General features: G+C 39.7%; 1 protein-coding gene across 1 annotated transcript in view; it reads left to right on the forward strand.

Moving 5' to 3' along the window:
- The window catches only part of DNTT (DNA nucleotidylexotransferase), a 150,048-nt gene extending 128,342 nt beyond the window's left edge, over window positions 1-21,706 (forward strand). The window contains exon 11 of the mRNA XM_007053018.3: window positions 21,457-21,706. Within this exon, the coding sequence (XP_007053080.2) occupies window positions 21,457-21,543 (87 nt within the window). The 3' untranslated portion in view covers window positions 21,544-21,706. The remainder of the gene's footprint in view (window positions 1-21,456) is intronic.
- Window positions 21,707-22,850: the final 1,144 nt, after the last annotated feature.

Below are 22,850 nucleotides of genomic sequence, written 5' to 3' on the forward strand. Positions count from 1 at the left end.
TCTTTTATTTCTTTTGGCAAAATAGCAATTACACATGTGACTCTGGGGATTAGTTTTTCTTTGCATCTGGTATGTTTTAGAAATTAAGAACTAAAATCTGATTTTTTTCTTACTGGTAGATAAAAAAAGATCATGCATTTTCTATCATATAAGTGCCATTTAAACAATGTTCTCTTGTTAGTTTAAATGTCTAGTAGATCACATGTGATGAGTCACATTTATAAAGCCAATTTGTAAATCCACTTGCATACAAAACTAATCAAGTTATTGTATAAACATTTAGGCATTTATCCCTTTATAACAAACAACTGACTGCATGTCCAACACAAAATACAAATGTGAAACCTAACCCTGGTCTCCTTTGCTTGGTGTATTTTCTGAATAGCACAATGAATCCTGGGTTAATACTGAAAGAAAATAGCTTTCAAGTTTTGTAAATATCTGCTCATCCCAAACATTTTGACTATTTTTCATTACTAATGCTAACTTCTAGTGCTAATTTTGTGGTTCCCCACTTCAATTATTACTTGATAATTTGTATGCTTACTTAAATGTATAATAATATAAACTGAGCTATACTGCAGAGCTATACTGCATAAAATCCAGACATCCGCATAGCTTTCTCTTGTTAGTCATTCAGAGGAGACTTTATTAAAACAAACAGGTCAGCCTAACAGTATTTGACAAAGTGGGGCTACTGTAAATATTATGTTCTTCAAGCAAAACAAAAATAAAACAAAATTGAAAGACCAACTAATCCTTAATATAAATTTCAATGCCTTTGTGACAAAGAATAGATTGTCAGAGAACTATATGGGGATGTAAGTGCACAAGTCCTGATATTTTTAATGGAAATTGTATTCCTCCTGTATAACAGTTCCTTATTCAACAAGCTAAAACTTACCCATGAGTGTCTGCTGGGAATTTACAAGTTCCCCTTCCTCTTTGTACGCCCACAAATAAAACTTTAAAAAGTCCTCCTCCTCCAGGTGCTAATTCATAATTGGCTTTCTGCATTTGTCATACAGCGTTTTTAATTGTAAAAGCATGAAGAGGTGAACATTAATTTTTGTTCCTTATGTTAAAACTAGCTTTATGTATGGCATCAATATTTTGATTTTATGCAGGATTTTTTTATTCAATACATAACACTTGATTGTTTTCAAACAAAATTTCATGCAAATTCCATGAATAGTGTTAATTTACTCTTGGTATATTATTTTTCAAATGTTAAATGCCAAGAGTGTTCAACAGTCTTTTAAACTGGTATTCAGTCTTTATTTCTCTTTCACTACAAGTACATAATATTATATGTAGGCACAAATAATATGTACTGTGTGCGCACATATTGAAGGGGAGGAGAGCTGACACCTGAGGCCTGCAGGTGTTTTGTTAATCTGGGTTTTAAGATACAGTAACAGGACAAGTACCTGGTACGTTCCAATATTAGCATGATTAATCTGTTTTACACAGTGAAACTACTTCCTGTGATTATTCAGAGATTTAATAGTAACAAATCTGTTACTATAGCCCTGGACAAAAACTTTCAGCTTTAGTTTAATTTCTGATTAAGAGTAGAGGACATGTCTAATGGTAAAAATGAAATGAGAATTTATCATACTGGTTTCTCTGACTTTCAAAATTTATTCATGCCTAGAATTATGAGAATAACTTCCACTGCAGAATTTTGCATCAATACCATTACACATGATTTTGCCTGTGGGCATTGAGTCAATGGATAATGCTTGCAATACTGCTTTTTCAATCATGGTTTGTTATAATGTCATTTCAAAGAGTCATTTTTCCCCTCTGACTTATTTGTCATCTTATTTGTAGCTAGATTAGAAATAGATTAGTTCTTATTTAAACAGGCACAGTGATGTGAATATTACTACAAAAATATTAGTTAAACATGAAATTTACATTCCTAGCATAACGTAATGTCAAAGGCACTGCTGGTGATTTGCCAATGAAAGTTGTTATATTATCAAAGAGAGAATGCAGAGCACATGCACAGTGCTGTGGGATATTACTATTGCACTTAATGAAATACTTCATATAACACAATTAGTACTGTGATAGTTATAGTCTATAATTATCATGGAATTGTGTGTACTCATGATGGCCTCATTATTCATGAAGTTATGTAAGCTTCAGAATGAAAGATGTTTGTTAATGGAAACTCACATTTAATAATCGTTTAGGGCCTGATCTTGGCACATTTTTCTCACTAAGTAATATCTTACTGTGAAGGTAGTCTCACTAACTATTAGTGGAGTATGGTATTGTACTACTCAGGGTGAGTAAGGATGGCAAACTCTGGTCCTTAGTAGGGCTGGCCAGAAAACCAGAATTAGTGTTTCATAAAACATTCTGAGCTTTCGATATTTGTTTTCATTCCAGGGCAGAACAAAACTGACACCTTTTGAAACTTTTCATGAAAAAATGAGAGGGCAGGATAAATATTTCAGAACAGTTAATAGTCCAGTGATTAGAGCACTCACTTGGGATGTGGGAAACATGTTCTGCCTAATACAAACCAAGGAATTGAAGCTGTGTTTCCCAGAACCTGGGTGAGTGCCCTAGCCACTGGGCTATTGGCTATTCTGGGGTGGGTCTCTGGTTTTGACCAAATCGTCCATCCTGGATCTGAAAAACCTTCCTGACTAAAGTTTTTCTGAAAACTCTGTGTTTCTGTGGAAAGATTTGGGTCAGACAAATCAACATTTTTGATTTAAAAAAAATTATTTGAAAAGTTCCCAACCAACTCTATTTCTTAGAGCTCTGCTTTCCATTTTATTAATTCCAGTTTTTCTACCATGGGAGGTAATTGCTGAATAAGATTAACTGATATTTACTATGAATGACAGCATTGTCTAGTTTTCATTGATGAACATTTTACTGAGCTTTATTTTTAATTCAGGGTTTTTTTCTGTTATTGCCAACATATCTATGGTTTGATAAAGGAATGAGTCATTTACTTCACTGAAGAAGATTTCTGATTATGAAGATATTTGTTACAGTCACACCTGAAGAGGAGGATTTAGCCAATTGTTACAAAGTTTTAACCACCATTTTATAACAATAATGACTTGCAGAAAGTGCTGTTAAAATTTGCACTTCATGGAAAGTTGGGAGGCACTTTTCTATAATTGCTTTACATAACTTTGTCATTTGCAACGAGAGTAAAACTGTGTCAAGCTTAACTTTGTTTTCCATCACAAAACTACAATATCTTAAAGACAAAAGGGGAGATGGTAGCTGGTTACATGAGTAGTGTTTCCAAAGTTCAACCTTCAACTCTAAGAATATCTGAACAATAGAGCTAGAGAAGATCGCACATCCATCTTCTGGAAGAAAATAGTCATAGACATGAAGGGACTTTGTAGGTCATCATGACCAACCATATGTTTCTATGACCAAAACCTGCCATAGAAGTCAGTGGGAATGTTATCTGATTATGGATGGTAGGATTAGGCCCCTCTTCAGTATGTTATTATTTAATGTTTGTACAGGTGCCTAGCACCTTAACATAGAATTAAATCCTAGTCTCTGCCTCAAGGAGCATTATAGTCTAGCGTTCAAAGTATGCCTGATAGGCTCTGGTTTAAGTAGAAGGCAACATGGAGCTGCATATCCAGGGAATCAGTGAAAAGAATGTGTTCCAGAGAGGGTCAGTTTCTCTCTAAGCTCTCCAGTTACACATGAGGGAGCCATAAACAAATGTTCATAATAATACCATCAGGAAATGTATCCTTATTCTTATCCAAATGTACTGCCTTTTGGGTTAGGAAAATATAAACTTACTGAGATACATGTTTGATCAACACAGTCTTCTCCTTCTTTATATCATTTACTTTCTAGTATTTTACAGTTTTCATACATTGCTCTCATGTGGTTTCTTTAAGCTATGTATGTTAGAACTTTCAGAGCAGTTGCACAGGTGCAGCTCATGGCTTAGTTAACAATTCACAGGTGTCAGCAAGGGCACTGTTTGGTCTGCAGAATATTGGTGATGACATGCAAGATGCAAAACTCAGCTTGATTTTTGGATCCCAGAATGACTTTTTAGGGATGTATGCAGTGTTGCTGTAATTGTGTTTGTCCCAGGATAATAGAGAGACAAGGTGAGGTAATGTCTTTTATTGGACCAACTTCTGTTGGAGATAGACTAGTGTTGGGGCTTACACAGAGCTCTTCTTCAGTCTGGGAAGTAAGAGAAAAAACGTCTTGTGGAGTGAGCATATTGGAGCTGGAAGAGATTGAGACACAATAAGCTTACAATCCCACAATGCTATTTTCACAGAGTCACCTTGCAGAGTTGAACCATGCATGTAACCTTTTCTTCTAGGACTAATGAACCCAATCAGATAGAATCAACGAGGAGTCCGGTGGCACCTTAAAGACCGGACTCCTTGTTGTTTTTGTGGATAACACAGCTACCCCTCTGATACTTGACAATCGGATAAATGCGCATCTTCTGTCCAATCTGTAACAGAACCCTTCCCGAGATGTGAAGAAGTTTGGCTATCCTTCCTCTACTTCCCTCCCCATCATTTATTGTGTGCACCCCTTCATTTCTTGATTGCAGCTGAAAGCAGAGGTAGACATGCTGAAATGCTGTGAATGTCCAGTCTCATGAGATTCTAGCCTGATCTTATAGATAGCTGAGCTAATGAGCTGGGGAAGCATCTAACTGAACCTCTAAACCTTTTGAAGTTAGTCTATCTTCTCTATTTTCTTTAGTCTTATCTTCCCAGCTCATTATCTGTGTTTCAGTTGCTTGTGAAATGACATAGTAACACACTAGAGGACAATAATCGTTCCCAGTACAGTAAAATCCGTTGTATGTAGAAAAATTAGTACCTCTTTATGCTTGCTTTACTGGGCTATGTCTATGGGGCAGTTACATATAGTTTACTTTTTTTGCCACAGCTGGGTACTATGAGTTTATATCTAATCTGTTCCCCAGTATTGCCCTCCTCAGTCCAAATTTTTTCCTATTGTGTTCTCTTACTAATGTTCTTGCTTTTTGAACTTTTCATTAGTGTTGTTAAGTGCTTTTTGGGGGGAGTGGGGAAACCAAGTTCCCCAGGCTCCTGAATCTAGGATAAATTTAATTGAAATCAATAGTGAACAAGAAAATAATCATTTCAAAGTGCTATTTTGAAACTCATATAACTTGAATGTCAATAAATGGAATGTCCAATTATTTTTGCCGTGGACATTGGTTAACGTTTTATCACTCAGTCCATATAGCCTGATTGCCTCTGTTCCAAGTGACCCTTCTTGGGAAGGGGAAGTGTGTGCAGCTGATATTGAACATATGTTCTCTCCATCCTTCCTTTTCTCTCTCAGGTACTCCTTCAGAGTCAATCTGTTTGACAGTAGTGCTTGCCTCCTTATCTCTAAAACCTTCTAGTCAGCTCTATGCATTGGTCTGGCTTGGAACATTACCTTTTTTTTGAAGGAACGCCGTTCTTGCCAGAGGTTGACTTTTCTGTCACCTCAGTGTTTAATGGTTTTCATGCTTGTGCTTGGTTGTGAGCCTAATGGGGGCTTGTGATGCAGAACAGGCCTCTAAGGTGAACAGCAGAAGTCTGCTTGCAGGCTTTCAGGAGGCTCATTTGCTAGGGTTCACGAAAAGGCGATGCAGTTCACTGCAGTCTAAAGAAAAAGGCTTTCACATTTTTCCCAGTTAATTGGCTTTTAATTATTTTGCATTGACAAAACATGGGTGGCAGTGTAATTTTTGGCTTCCCTTTGACAGGTGTTTACAAGGAGCACAGCAATCTGTGATCACATCATGTCAAAAAGAAAAGGAGTACTTGTGGCACCTTAGAGACTAACCAATTTATTTGAGCATAAGCTTTCGTGAGCTACAGCTCAATCATGTCATGTATTTTTAACAGTTTGGTGTTATCTCATCTCTTCTGGGAATTTTTTCACCACTGGACACAATGGGAAGTATTGATACCTTATCTCGTGGGTCATTTATTTATTTATTTATTTGCTGTAATTTTTTAGGCTGACCAAGTTTCTATGACTAGAAAAGCAGCCTGATTGTATTTTCTTTAAAAAATTGGAATAGGAATTTAAAAATATTCACATATAGTTTAAAGCAAGGAATGTTGAAAATGTCCATATTTTTTTTTATTCGGTTGTTCCAAGTGAGGGTCTGCAGCAGGGGTAGTCAACAGGCAGACTGTGGGCCAAATCCACCCACCAGATGTTTTGGAATGGACCACAAAATCTTTTTATTTACTACTTCTTGTTTTGTTTTGTTTTTTATTTTCTTCCCTGGAGTCTGGACCTTGACAATACCTTGACCAAGAAATTTGGACCTTGGCAAAAAAATAATTGACTGCCCCTGATCTACAGTTTTGTAAAGCCAAATGCATGTACAAACTTTTTCTCATTTTCTTGTGCAACCCCCCCTTATATACCCCTTGCTACAGTCTTGTCCATGGTAGGCAACTAAATTATTATAACAGTTCCATTCTCACTGTTGTTCTTGAAGCCATCCTTCATCGTGCTCCATTTGTGATTCTTTCTCCAAAAAGAAAGATACAGAAATCAAGATCTTTTGCCTTCCAGCTCCCAAAACATAACTTCTACATGAGAGAGCATTTTTCACTGCTCTGTGGCATATTGTTTTTACCGTACTCTATTTCTCTCTGCCTCATGGATTTGTATATTGTCAATCATGGGAACATTCATTTGGCTCTCAAAATATGAAATAACTGGAATTGCATTAGGATAACTGGCATGCGTGTGCGCACACACATACACATATTAGGTTTGTATCCAAGAATTGTTTCTAATTTCTGGTAGGCAAAAATCCTCCCAGCAAAATGGAACCCTCAAATGATTTTTTTTCCCCCACAAAGGGGGCCAAAAGGATGCTGGTTTTAATTTTATATGTGAAACTTTTCACCCAATTTTATTAACTGCTAAGATAATCGAAAAGTGTCTGTTTCTTGGTCTGTTTTTAACTTTTACCCTCCAGCAAATCTTATCTGTGTTTTTGCAGAATTTAATATGTAAGCCCAATACACTCTCTTCCTTGAAAGTCTGATAAATGAAAAAGGGACTACGTTCAGGCTTTTGAGAGACTGTTTATTTCTTTCTTTCTCAATCTTTTGTGGGTTAGAAGAAATTGCTTTAGGCTAATGTCACATATTACATTTAATAACAATACATCAAGCAAAAAATCTATGAACAGCAGTTACCTTTTAGAAAAACGTTGACAGTGGCTGTCTTCTTTGTTCTTTCAGATAAGTACACTGATAATAGTGACTCTTGCACCTGTTCAAGCTTACTTTCTTATGTCCATTATTGATATATCTAAGATTTTTACAGATGTTAAGTGGTCTGAGGCAGCCACTTTGTTGTTGCCATAACCCTACTCTGAGCTTGGTAAAATGTAATTACTGGATACACCGAAGAGAGCTGCAGCAAATTTTTAAAAATACTAGAAAAGCTATAACAGAACATAAAGACTCCAATGCTTTTTTTTGAAGACAAACTTTTTTCCAAATATTTTTCCTGCAATAAAATAGAATATTTTTAGACGAAAACCTGAATTCCTTTGAGGTGATACTCAGGGGTGTGGGTGTGCATGGTCTGAAAGTAATTACACAGTTAAATATATTTTTAAAAATCTCCATATCAAGTAAGAATTCATAGTTGCAGTCTGAAACTTGCATACACTGTTCAAGTATCAAGTTAATCTTTCATCGGGATGATTTTTTTTTAGCATAAGTGAAAGAAAAGAATTTTTATCCTGTACAAAAATCATCAGCCCTTCTACACTCTTCAGTGTTTTAGCTCATCAAGAGTGTTTGCGCATTAACAGAGATGAACACATGAGCAAGTGAAAGATCTTTATTGGGAAGGTAGATGACTCCTTCTCGACTAATACAAATGTATCTAAGTACATTTTAATTTGGAAATAAAACCAACTGCAACACTGAAATGGAGAGATATATATGGGAGCCTTGCAGAGGAGAAAAAGAAGAGCCGTGGAAGGACTGGAGAGATAGCAAGATAGAAATAACAGGATCTAGGAAATGAGAGACTCTCAGAAGGCAAGGGAGGGAAGGAGATACTAGTATGAGGGTGGGGAAGGGGCAAATGGGAACCAACAGGAGGTAGAGAGAGAGATGCAACAAGTGGAAAATTTGAGATGGAGTAATCTTCATCCTGGGACCAGAATGATTTTAGGGAAATGCCATATTTTGGAGAAAAAGGGAAGCCTTTTGTAATTAAAAATGGCTCCTCAGAGTTCTAGAATGTTAGTGTAATCTACATTCACCAGTGTGTTTCATCAGTGGTCTTGGTGAAGATGGCTTAATTGGCAGAGGCAACTGAAAAGTCGGTTAAACATGATCAATATTATTTATAACATCGATACTGCATCCATCCATGGTACTTATGTTTCTGGTTTTACCACCTTTCCCTTAGTTCATCTTACTTACCTTAAAAAAAAATCCTCAGCCTATGAGTACTTGCCTGTTACAATGAACATTTGGTCAGGTCAGAAATGTCTGCCAGTCAGACATCATACAATTTGACTGGGACCTTCAAAATCTGTCTTTTATTCTGACTGGAAAGTTTGATCTTACATCCTAATGTATTTCAAAAGTGAAAAAAGAACATTCAGATGAGAAATAAGCTGGTGCCCTAACAAGTTATTTATTTTACTGTGATCCTTTCTACAGCAAATATATCTCACATTCGAATGCTTAATTTGGTCAGTGCTGACATGAGTTCAGTATATTACTTTGACAGTTAGACTGTGATTGTAGGAAACTGGCCATTTCAGCTCTCTTGTTAGCCTTTGGTATTGTTTACCCTTGACAATTACTTAGGTTTCCATTTGATTAGTATAATAATAATGCTCCACTTGTTTTTCTGCATCCATAGTCATAAAAACGGCCATACTGGGTCAGACCAATGGTCCATCTAGCTCAGTATCCTGTGTTATGACAGTGTACGGTGCCAGATGCTTCAGAGGGAATTAACAGAGCAGGGCAATTATCAATCGATCCATCCCCTAGTGTCCCGTTCCAGCTTCTGGCAGTCAGAGTTTTCAGGACTCCAAGAGCATAGGGTTGCATCCCTGACCACATAGGCTAATAGCCATTGATGGACCTATCCTTCCTGATCTTATCTAATTTTTTTAACCCATTATACTTTTGCCTTCACAACATCCCATGGCAATGGGTTCCACAGGTTCACTGTGCCATATGTAAAGAAGTACTTCCTTATGTTTGTTTAAACCTGCTGCCTGTTAATTTCATTGGGTGACTGGTTCTTGTGTTATGTAAAGGGGTAAATAACATTTCCTTATTCACTTCCTCCACACCATTCATGATTTTATAGACCTCTCTCATATCTGCTATTAGTTGTCTCTTTTCTAAGCTGAACAGTCCCAATCTTTTTAGTCTTTCTTCATATGGAAGCAGTTCCATACTCCCTAATCATTTTTGTTGCCCTTCTCTGTACTTTTTCCATTTCTAATATATCTTTTTTTGAGCTGAGGTGACCAGAACTGCATGCAGTATTCAAGGTGTGGGCATACCATGGACTTTATACAGTGGCTTTCTGATATTTTCTGTCTTATCTATATCTTTCCTAATGGTTCCTAACATTCTGTTAGCTTTTTCGACTGCCGCTTCACACTGAGCTGATGTTTTCAGACAACAATCTACAATTACTCCAATTCCCAGACTTCAGTTTTTATTAGGACATCTTGATTGATTCCACTGGATGACTGTGCTTTGGTTCATGTATCCCTACTACTTTTAAATGAGAATTGCAGTGAGTGAATAGATAATTTCTAGATATTTATATTTCTGTCAGTGGTGAGGATGCTATTTGGACAAGGGAGGACAGAGAGAGAACAAATAACCGAACAGCCTTGCACTTTTGCTCTAACCAATCAATCATGGTCTAATATATAAATTGTAGATCTTTAAAGATGTCAGTGTGTTACTCCTGTAACTTACCATTTAATGCACTGGCCTTTCACATCTGGATAAGTAGTTTCAAATCTCAAAGACTGCAAGGTCTTTGTTTCTTTCTGAATAGATATTGTAAAGGGACAAAACTGACATAGTACCTTGGAAGATATATCCATAGTAAAGTGACAGAGGGTGTGCAAATTGCTGTGCAAGATACATTTGAGCTTCATTATAGTATCCTAAGGTGACCATGTTTTCCCAAAGGGAAAATGGGACACCCCACGGGCCAGCCCAAAGCCCCCCACCACCACCACGAGGGGTCCCAGTCCCACTCCACTTTTTCAGCAAAACTGTGCATTTGTCCAGTTTGCTCTTGCTAACCGATGATCAGTTTGCAAGAGCAAATGGGACAAAATTTTGCTAGTTTTGCCAAAAAAGTCAGGATGGCCAGGACAGGGCCTAAAAAAGGGACTGTCCCGGCCAAAACGGGCCGTATGGTTTTGCTAGTGCTGTTGTCACCTCACTTTCATAAGTGCAAATTCACCTGGTTTGAAAATAGCTCATTTCCAGGCACACTGAGCAGTAGACTCCAAGGTTTGTAAATGACAGTCCATCCACTTTTTTCTATATATTTATTTGTTACTGTCTTGCTTACTCCCACTGTGACGACTCAAGTAGTGCTGGCGCTGTATGGGTATGTTGTCAGCCTGGTATTTATCATCCAATATATTGAAAATATTGTAAAAATAGTAATAATTATACTGCCAATTAAATTTAACTTTTTAATAATTTTAAAATGAATGGAAAATTGTGTACTAATTTAATTTAGGTGGATGTCACATACCACACTACACATGAAAATTACTGAGTGTAAATCAGGTTTAAATGAGAAAATCACTAAGAATGCTATACACAAGAGTTTCTCATTTCAGAATATACAAGCATTTGGGGATACAAAGGGAAGACTGGAATGAGTACGTGCATGGCATTCTCTGATGCACACCTAAAAGTCAAAGCTAGGCCAAACACTGCATATTTTCTTGCAATTTATGTTACACTATTCTCAAAAATATTTTGTTTTCTGTTTTTCCTCCACAATCTGCTCAGTAAAAAAAATTATGTGAGAACCAGATCTTTATAGACCTCAAAGCCTAGGGCCTCAAGGGGTCTTGTATCCCAGTTGGCATTCTACCTCCATCTTCTCCATATTTTGTAGGTTCCATGGGATAATGTAACCCAATAGTGTGCCCATTGCATTTTTCCAGGACTAATAGTTGCAGCAGCTAAACAGCCAATGCTACCTTAAAGGTAGGAAAATGAGTTATGGGACCAGATGCTTCACTCTGAGAAAGATCTTGCTCTGGCTTATACAGCCAAAATCAAGTATGAGACTCCCACATAATATTGAAGGGTAGTGGTGAGGGGCAGTATGTGTAGTTTAAAATGAGAGCTGATGGCTTCTTGGTGGCCTATGTGAACCAAGTTGATGGTCTTAGTCTACTATTTCCTAAGGAACTAGGGTCTAATCCACATCACGGATGGCATTATCATCTTTATTAGCAGTATCCCATGATAAACCAATTATTTAAATAATGGGTACAGAAAAAATGAACAGCTAATCCTTCCATCAGATGATTCCTGTTCAGGATTTAGGAACGTAAGTGAGGAATGTGTGAGAGCTTACTCTGAGGACTTCACTTTCCAGTGCTGTTAGTTTGACATCTTTTGCAAGCACTAAATCCACTTTTATTAATTAGATATCTGAGGGTGCTACGAAATTGTAAATGCTAGATGGGTATTTTATGAGTTAAGTCGTGGCATACAAGCTCACCTCTGAACTGCTGAGGTGGGAAACAGTCTGACGTAAAGTCCTATAGAGAGGGATGTTTATCTTATGTAACCTTTTCTATTACCTCATTTGCTCAATTCAGTATTACTCTAAGTTACTCAATTCAGTATTTACTCTAAGTTATTTATAATAGTAGTGAGATGTACTGGTAGGTTTGCATGGAACATATGTGAATTTGTGTCTATTTTGAATGCTAACTGAGCCCTGGTCTACACTATGAGTTTAGGTCAAATTTAGCAGTGTTAGATTGATTTAACCCTGCACCCATCCACACAACGAAGCCATTTTTGTTGACTTAATGGGCTCTTAAAATCGATTTCTGTACTCCTCCCCAGTGAGGGGATTAGCGCTGAAATCGACATCACCAGGTTGAATTTGGGTTAGTGTGGATGCAATTCAACGGTATTGGCCTCCGGGAGGAATCCCACAGTGTTCCATTGTGACCACTCTGGACAGCACTCTCAACTCGGATGCACTGGCCAGGTACACAGGAAAAGCCCCGCAAACTTTTGAATTTCATTTTGTGTTTGGCCACCATGGCGTGACAACGCAGAGCTCAGCAGCAGAGATGACCATGGAGTCCCAGAATCGCAAAAGAGCTCCAGCATGGACCGAACAGGAGGTATGGGATCTGATGGCTGTATGGGGAGACGAATCCGTGCTATCAGAACTCCGTTTCAAAATACAAAACGCCAAAATATTTGACAAAATCTCCAAGGGCATGAAGGACAGAGGCTATCACAGGGACCTGCAGCAGTGCTGCATGAAACTTAAGGAGCTCAGGCAAGCCTAACAAAAAACCCAAGAGGCAAATGCCTGCTTGGGGTCAGAGCCCCAGACATGCTGCTTCTATGATGAGCTGCATGCAATTCTAGGGCATGCCCCAACAACTACCCCACACCTGTACGTAGACTCCTGCAAGGAAGCCTCACAGAACAGGGATGAGGATTTTGAGGACGAGGAAGATGATAGCGCACACCAGGCAAGTGGAGAAACCATTCTCCCCGACAGCCAGGAACTGTTTATCACCGTGGAGCCAACAGCCTCCCAACCCGGGCTTCTGGACCTTGAAGGCAGAGAAGGCACCTCTGGTGAGTGTACCTTTGCAAATATAATACATGGTTTAAAAGAAAGCGTGTTTAATGATTAATTTGCCCTGAAGACTTGGGATGCATTTGCGGCCAGTACAGCTACTGGAAAAGTCTGTTAATGTGTCTGGGGATGGGGTGGAAATCCTCCAGGAACATCTCAATGAAGCTATCTTGGAGGTACTCCCAAAGCCTTTTCAAAAGGTTTCTGGGGAGGGCAGCCTTATTGCGTCCTCCAGGGTAGGACACTTTACCATGGCAGGCCAGTAGCACGTAGTCTGGAATCATTGCATAAGAAAGCATGGCAGCGTGTGGTCCCGGTGTTTGTTGGCATTCAAGCAACATCCGTTCTTTATCTCTCTGTGTTATCCTCAGGAGAGTGATATCATTCATGGTCACCTGGTTGAAATAGGGGAATTTTATTAAGGGGACATCAGAAGTGGCAGTTCCTGCTGGGCTATTTGCCTGTGGCTGAAAAGAAATCGTCCCCACTGTTAGCCATGTGGTGGGGGGAGGGGTGAAGTGATCATCCAGAGAATTGGGTGTAGGGGGGGTTAGTTGGGTTTGTGCTGCACGTTAACCCGAAAACATCAGCCCCTCCTTTTAAATGGCCAATGTGTCCTTTTCAATTTTAATCTCCCTTTTTTCCCTCCCACAGCTGCAAATGTTTCAACGCTGTGACTATCATCTCCGTCCCAGAGGCTAGCACAGATAAGAAGGTGAAAAAACTGCACTTGCGATGAAATGTTCTCTGAGCTCATGCAGTCCACCCAAACTGAAAGAGCCCAGCAGAATACGTGGAGGCAGACAATGGCAGAGTCCACGAAAGCACAAAATGAATGAGGGCAGGAGGCTGGAGCAACAGGAAAGGTGGTGGGATCAAGAGGAAATGTGGCGGCAGCATGATGAAAGGAGGCAGGATGCAATGCTGAGGCTACTGGAGGATCAAACTGCTATGCTTCGGCATATGGTTGAGGTGCAGGAAAGACACAGACCACCACTGCAGACCCTTTGTAACCAACCGCCCTCCTCCCCAAGTTACATAGCCTCCTCACCCAGATGCCCAAGAACGCGGGGGGGAGGGGCGCTATGGGCACCCAACCACTCCACCCCAGAGGACTGCCCAAGCAACAGAAGGCTGGCATTCAATAAGTTTTGAAGTGCAGTGTGCCCTTGTCCTTCCCTCCTCCCCTCATCTACCACCCCACTCAGTGCTTCCCTTGTCCCCCACCCCTCCCAGGCTATGTTGGCAGTTATCCCTCTATTTGTGTGATGAATTAATAAAGAATGCATGAATTTGAAACAACAATTACTTTACTGCCTCTGCAAGTGGTGATCAAAGGGGGGAGGTGAGGGCAGTTGGCTTACAGGGAAGTAGAGTGAACCAAGGGGGCGGGTTTTCATCACAGACTGTCACACCATAGCCTGGTCAGCCATGGAACTGGTTTTCAAAGCTTCTCTGATGCACAGCGCGCCCTGCTATGCTCTTCTAACCGCCCTGGTGTCTGGCTGCATGTAATCAGCAGCCAGGCGATTTGCCTCAACTTCCCACCCTGCCATAAACATCTTCCCCCTTGCTCTCACAGATATTGTGGAGTACACAGCAAGCAGCAATAACAATGGGAATATTGGTTTCGCTGAGGTCTAACCGAGTCAGTAAACTGCGCCAGCGCGCTTTTAAATGTCCAAATGCACAATCTACCACCATTCTGCACTTGCTCAGCTATAGTTGAACAGCTCCTGACTACTGTCCAGGGTGCCTGTGTATGGCTTCATGAGCCATGGCATTAAGGGGGAGGCTGGGTCCCCAAGGATAACTATAGGCATTTCAACATCCCCAATGGTTATTTTCTGGTCTGGAAAGTAAGTTCCTTGCTGCAACTGTTCATACAGACCAGAGTTCCTGAAGATGCAAGCATCATGTATCTTTCCCGGCCATCCTACGTTGATGTTGGTGAAACATCCCTTGTGATCCACCAGTGCTTGCAGCACCATTGAAAAGTACCACTTGCGATTTATGTACTGGCTGCCTTGGTGGTCCGGTCCCAAGATAGGGATATGTGTTCCGTCTATCGCCCCACCACAGTTAGGGAATCCCATTGCAGCAAAGACATCCATTATGACCTGCACAATTCCCACAGTCACTACCCTTGATAGCAGCAGCTCAGTGATTGCGTTGGCTACTTGGATCACAGCAGCCCGCACTCCAAATTGATTCTTGACTGACCGGTAGCTGTCTGGCATTGCAAACTTCTAGAGGGCTATCGCCACTCACTTGTGAACTGTGCGGGCTGCTCTCATCTTGGTATTCTTGCACTTCAGGGCAGGGGAAAGCAAGTCACAAAGTTCCATGGAAGTGCCCTTATGCATGTGAAAGTTTTGCAGCCACTGGGAATCATCCCAGACCTGCAACACTATGCAGTCCCACCAGTCTGTGCTTGTTTCATGGGCCCAGAATTTGCATTCCACGGCATGAGCCTGTCCTATTGCCACCAGGATGGCCAAATTGCTGGGGCCTGTGCTTTAAGAGAAGTCTGTGTCCATGTCCTCACCACTCATGTCACCGCACTGCCATTGCTTCCTCGCCTGCTTTTGCAGGTTCTGGTTCTGCATATACTGCATGATAATGCGTGAGGTGTTTACAATGCTCATAACTTCCGCGGTGATCTGAGTGGGCTCCTTACTTGCTGTGGTATGGCATCTGCAGGAGAGCAAAGTTGCAAGGGAAGAGGTGGTTGGATGACCAGTTTTGCAGACCTACTGCACTGTCTGCTGCCAGGACACAACAGCTAAGCAGGCTGCATGCTTGCTGTGATATGGCTAGACAAGAGCAGCCGAGCAGAGTTGCAGCGGAAGCCACCCTGCGAGACCACCAGGAGAGCAGAGTGCCAGCGGAAGTGGTGAATGGTGACGACAGTTAGCAGTCCTACTGCACTGTCTGCTGAAAGCAGTATGGCGCCCACATGGAAAAAAGGCGCGAAACGATTGTCTGCTGTTGCTTTTACGGAGGGAGGGGTGACTGATAACGTACCGAAAATCACCCACGACAATGTTTTTGCCCCATCAGGCATTGGGAGCTTAACCCAGAATTCCAATGGGTGGTGGAGTCTGCGGGAACTGTGTGATAGCTACCCACAGCGCAACGCTCCGAAAGTCTATGCTAGCCTCGGTACTGTGGATGCATTCCGCCTACGTAATACGCTTAGTGCATTAGTGTGGGGACAAACACAATTGACTGTATAAAATGGCTTTCTAAAAAATCGACTTCTATAAATTCGACCTAATTTCATAGTGTAGACATACCCTGAGTGAACACAGGTGATAGATGAGGGTGTCTTTGCAATGACTACAATCTATTAGAAATAGAAGGCCAGGTAAAGAATCACCTCATGCCAGATATTCAAGGACAATGCTATATGTTTGTGCCTTAGACACTTGCATAAGTTACTTTTTAAGAGTGCAAGTTTTGTAAAAGGGTTTAACTAGGTTAGCATAACTGAAATTGTGGGGATTCTTATAAACTAGACCTATTGGACAGTATCTACAGGCTGGTTCTAATTTGTATATTTTAGAAAGTCTTTTTTTATTGTGTAAAAAAATATTTTCCACGTGGTGATTTTCACCAAACTCTGCTTTCTTTGGACCATCTTATCCTTCTACATGTATTGGATGAATTGCCCCTTACATGCTGAGGAACTAGTAGGTCTGTATATTTGTTGGTCTAGTCAAGAGACTGGACAAAAAATGGTTAATGTTACACACAAAAGTGCTCTGTAAAATGGGAGAAGAAAGTCTGAGCCACAGACCTGGAAAGAACCAGAAAGCTTTATAACTCTTCATGTTGTTTAAATGACACACATAAGCCTCTGCAAAAATTGCCTCTCACTTCCAAAAGCAGCATGCGCACTATGATTTATTTAACTAATCCTATAATTCTTATTTAGATATTGATGTTTTTGTCTAGCTGGCTTCATAGAATTAAATGAGTTTAAACAAAGTAATGATAAAAATAAGATGACATCTTATTGAACTATGGGAATCAGGAATTAGGAAATCATCAAATAGTGCTTCACAATTTCTTAAAGATCTTATTGATCATTAATGTCAAAATGAAAAGTAAGAAGTACGAATTCACACAAGAAAAGATTTGGAAGGCAGATGATCTGCATTAAGTGTAGTTAATGGTCATCTTTGCAACCACAATTTTAATATTTCTATCAATTGGAATAACAGAATTGATCAGATAGGATAAGAGGCAAGAGATACCAGCTGCTATATCCCATTGGTTTTTGAAAGTCTAATTGATGGTGATGATTGGGAATGCAGCTTGGTTCTGTTGAACATTGGTAAGAAGCTGCAAAAAAGTCACAAGAAGACAGGCAGTTCATTATTTACTACTTTTGAGCAAAAAGGAGTGGAAAAAAAAAAGACCCCGGTGTCGGGAAGAAACAAAACGGAAAAGAACAGGGTTCATTGCTGATTGTAATAATCAAATATGCATCATTGTATTAGTTCAGTACAGATTCACAAAGAGGCAGCATAATAGGTTATGATTTACATTAATACCACTCATAGACCTAAAGTAGTTGGCAGATACCAACTAGAGATTCATTTAGAGACATGGGTTGTAGCTACTAAGAACAGTTGTCAGCATTAATTCCTTGTATTAAAAAATTCCTGTCAAGCAAATGAGATGAGTAGTACTCACAGAAATAGCATGTTTATAAGTAGGGTGAGAGAAGAAAATTAAAAGTGAGATTCTATTGTGCAACAGAAATGGCAAGTAGTTTGAGGTCCAGAAGACATGAAGTGCTTCCATTAAAGAGCATCCATAACAGATGGCCACACATTTAAGAACACATCTCAGGTTTCTGCAATGATTCATGGATGTTTAAAAAAAAAATTGGATGATTTTAGCAGTTTGCTAAACTGTGAAAAATCTTTATTATACAATCAAAACACAGCGCACTCAGCATTTACGTAAAAATGAATATTTTATCATCTTAATCTACTGTGAGACAGTGCTGCAGAGATGCCATGATCCATTCATGTTTTCCTCTCTTCCATTATCCACAAGTGAGTGACAAAATCCTACCTTTTAGAAATAACTCAATAAAGAGGGTGAGAGGAGACAAGTAGGCTTAGGAAAACGTGGGTCCCTCCAATTACCATGATGAGCAGAATACCTAGTTGGTTACCCTCCCACATTGGGAGGTTAGGTGCCACTAGGTTTTTGATGTTATTCCCAGAAGTACTGCAGTAGCCTGGAAAGTAGTGCTGCCGCCCGGAAATGTGTTGCAGTTTTGGAAGGCTGCACACCTGATGATTTGTAACTCCATTGTAATATATCATTTTCTGGAGAAGAAATATCTGGGATGCCATTATAGTATTGGGCAGAGATTTAAGGGACACTTATGGGTGCTCTCATTTTGCTGTCTTCTTAGATTTTGTCTTTTCTGGCATTTCTACATTTCCCCCTATATGGGAAAGAATATCTTTTTCTAATGAGGCTTTTTTTGTATATCTCTCGCTTATTTCAGAACATACTTTTTAAATTTAGTTTAAATCTTAATGGAACATAATGGGCTTGCGTTTGAAAAGTAGCCTCTGTTATGGCAGATACAATTTTTAACTTACAATTAAAAGTTGATGCATGATAATTGCAGCTCATTTATACTGTAGAAAATAGATTTCCAACTCTGTGACCTGTGGGCACCTTGCCAGTGTTTGGATGTTTTATATGCTTAAACTTCACATGCAAAAATTGAAGGTTGGAAAAACCCCCATTAAAAATCAGGGCTCTGTGCTTATTATTATTATTATTAAAACAAAAATGAGTGTCAAGCTTATTCCATTAGGAGCAAAAGAAATCTCTGAACCAGTGGGCCAAATCCTTTCCTTGAGTTTTAACATGACTTGCGTGCAATGGAAATCTCCTTAGACATACAGACATAGTTATGTTAAGGAGGAAACAATTCTATATACCTTATGAAGTTTTGTTACCATTATGTACAAATGATGAATCATCAATATACATAGTACCAGATCTAAACTGGGAGAAGTATTACTGAAATCAATGGATCTACACCTGTTTACACCAGGGCCAGATGTAAACCCAGTGGAAAGACTGCCACTGTCTTCAATGGGCTTTGGATCAGGCCCATAGTGTAGTGCAATTGGTACACAAACATTCCCAGCAACAACATGGTGGAATATGAATCCCAAATAACTGGATTGCATGACTTAACCAAGTAGCTCTCATGCCTAGTAGGAACCAGTGTAGGCAGGCTGCACCAGGGAAGTAGAGACAGACAAAGGGTATGTGTGTTTAAAGATATCTGGCTATAAAATTTTCTGCACAGTTTATAAAAATATCTTTATATTCAAAATGATATATAGTTAATACAGAATAAATACTTGCTATTTATTTAATAGAGAATAAATGCTAATTAATGTTAATTAAAATGTCTATATACTTGCACATTAAGATGAGTTTATGCTTCCAGTTCAGAAAAATGTTAAACACATGCTAAAAGTGAGCTGTAGCTCACGAAAGCTTATGCTTAAATAAATGTTAGTCTCTAAGGTGCCACAAGTCCTCCTTTTCTTTATGCTATACACTATTACACAACACGGCAGTAATTTGCTGAGAGAGAAATGACTTAGGTTCCTTGACTGGGTTCAACTGCATATTGGGGGAACTTTACATAAATACCTGTAGGTTGATCAAATTAGTAGGTTGATAATTTTGAAACAGTGAAATAGGAACCACATATCCTTTCCCCTGTTGAGTTCACTGGAACTTTAAAGAATTATAGATTCATTCTGAAGTGTCTAACGTCTGCCATTTGATTTAGCCCTAATAACCTTTCTAGAACCACTGAACTGGCTTTCATTCTGTTCTGTAGTCCTGCAAAATAGCTTTTAAGAAAGACTGACCTGGCTGTTGAAGCTGATCAGTGTCAATGAAATATGGGCCCAAGCTGCAAGAATTGGATCCAGATCTTAATTTCAAACACCCCAACAATGAAAGTGTTGCACTTAGATTTTGATTCAGTTGGCTCCATGGTGAAGGTAGGACCCAACTGAAATATGGAACACATTCAAGTTTGGGTGCTCAATTCTCCACTGTGCCTGAGCAAAGCTTGGGCACCAGAAAGGATAGGGCTGACAGGGACCCTATTGTAGCTCCCTGATTCTGTTTTACCTGGCCTTGGCATGACTGAAAGCTGCATGGGCCTAGCTTTAAATTGTGCTGCTGGTGGTAAACTTTTTATGAGCAAAGAATCCAGGAGTGGAGAAACCTTGCTCTTCCACACTCCCTACCCTTCCCTCTCTTCCCCAGATCTGGTCCTAATCTTCCCTTCCTACCCACCTGTGTTCCCCTTCCTCCCATTATGTTGGGCAGCACAGCTGCAGTGGAGGAGGCAATGGTGGTGGAGGAGCTGGTGTAGGTGCTGACATAGCTGCTGCCCCTAGCTTTCCATTGACAAGAGATATCCCACATGGGGAAATTCTCCTGCAGTTTTCTCCAGCCAGTTTAAGTTCATTTTGCCCTGCAAAGTGAACTTAGTGGACCAGAGACTCTGGCCCTGGATTCTTAATGGACCCAAAGTTTGAGGTTGTTCAGGGATTCTGGTTGAAGCACATCTGAACTGTACAGCACTCCCAGGTGATAGTGGTTACCCTTTGAACACCTGTCCTACTTCCAAACTCCTCCAAATGATGGGGTCCACATATTTTAATGCTCATCTGCACTGCAAGCGTTGTATCTTTAACTGATATTGCACCACAGTTATGAAAACAGCACACAACTACTAAAGGGAATATTTTCCATACCACCTAGCCATCAGATTTTCTGGTTTTGTTTCTTTAAAGAGTAAATGCTTGCTCCTGGTTTCTGTGCCAGCATGTTACCACACAGTATGAAATACCCATATGTGAAAGCAAATGTGAACGTTACTATAACAAGTTTATTGGGGAAAAATTCTAACTGGAGCTGCCTAATCCCACAAAATTTCCAGCCCAGTTTCCCAGGCACATAGCATTTCTCTGTAGAAGTAATGGGAATTAGGAAAGCTCTGACATGCTGAGTTTTGCCCATAGTTAGTATAACTGTGTGGAATTGGCTTGAACACATCTTTTGAGAATAGTGCTATTTTCATGTATATGACACTGATGAGCTTGTTAGGAAAGTCAACCCTGGAGGAAAACCTTAACTTTCATTTAAAAAATGAAGTCCTAATCCTTATGCAGTTAGCTTTGAAATGTAAATCAGTACAAAAAGATGTAAACTAGTCACTGGGTTTGAAAGCAGCAAGCAGTTTGGCTCCACTTCTGCAGGATAAGGAATCATTCTGCTTACCATCTCCCATGTTCTGAGGTCATCACTGTGCAGATTGATGTGGTAATGGAAAAAAGATTTGCTTATGGGTGGGAGCAAGCATGGAGAAGGCAAAAATGACTAGCCTAAGTTTCAAAAAGCAAGCGCATTAATTTAAATAATCAAAAATGACCATATTAACCTTTTCCCCCCTCCCTCCCTTTACAGAGGATATTTCTCAAAGCCAAAAGCGAGGAAGAAATTTTTGCACATCTTGGCTTGGATTACCTTGAACCATGGGAAAGGAATGCGTAAAAAGATTTGCCAATGTACATTCATCAGTACACAGCTTTGGTATATCTTACAGTTTTTATTAGTTTTCATCACTGTAGTATCTTTCTGAATTAGATATCTATGTTACAAGTGTAATGTGTCTTTATTTATAAAGAAAATTGGTGAAAAAATGTGTTAGAATTCATTATAGATGATGATGTTTTAAGTGTGCCTAGAAAGAATACCTATTTCAGCCCCAAAAGCTTCTGTTCCTGAGCTGTGCATGCAGTAGGCAGAGCTTGAGTGACCACAGTGTTACTCCAGTTTTATGCTGATGGATTGGCACTAAAATCACTGGAATAAAACTATAAAGTATTGCAGCAATGACTCAGGGTGTAAATATACACTTGGCCGAGCTCGTGGTGGACTTACAGTCAACTCAACTACACTTCACTGTTTGTCTGTCTGTGACACAATATCTTTTGAATGCCACATCCACTCAATTCCAACAGTTCAGGCAATGTTCTAGGTACTAATGGCCAGAACCCTATTGATTTTTGGGGAAAATCAGAAAACCAAAAGGGTGGACACACGGCGCCTCTGCCATCTGAGTAGTACAGCCACCACTTCAAGCACCTCTGCAATTATTTATAGATCAAGCAACAAGTTTAATAGCACCAATTAGCACCTTCCATCTTCACACGTCAACATCTTCCAGCATGACAACACTCCATCTCATTTCAGCCTATCCTCCCAATAGAGTTTAACGTATTGACAGCCGAAATGACTTTTCTGCCAGACGTATCTGCATTCTCCCAGACAAGTCTGCTTTCTGCATTATCATGCTGATACATGAAGCAACTTCCATTGTGTTTTGCATCATGATGCTGACACTTAAACAGCAATGGGTTTTTCAATCCTAGAGCAAGAGAATAAAAGCTACAGTTGCTCATCTAAATACAATTCTTAATTCAGGGCAAAATTAATCAGATATTATACTTTAGGATTGTGCCATTTCTACGTACTTCATACCACAGAGGAATTATTTAACATTCTGGTTTCTGCATAAAGAAGTGTTTGCAACTTATAACTCCTATTTTGCCTGCATATGCATTTCTCTCAGTTATGTCGCCTGGAGGAGAGTGTATGGCAAATGGAATTATAGCAGACATACCAACTCTTGTGATTTCGAAGTAAAATTAAGCCTGAGTCATGATCTTGCGATAGAACTCTGAAATGTCAGGATTTTTACCCCAGCCACTCTGAAAAAAAAATCCTGACATTTGAGAGTTCTATCCTGAGATCATGAGTCACACTTAACAATTCTACTGAGAAATCGCTGCCAGCCC

This window comes from Chelonia mydas, chromosome 7, assembly GCF_015237465.2.
Source record: "Chelonia mydas isolate rCheMyd1 chromosome 7, rCheMyd1.pri.v2, whole genome shotgun sequence".
Classification (NCBI taxonomy): domain Eukaryota; kingdom Metazoa; phylum Chordata; order Testudines; family Cheloniidae; genus Chelonia; species Chelonia mydas.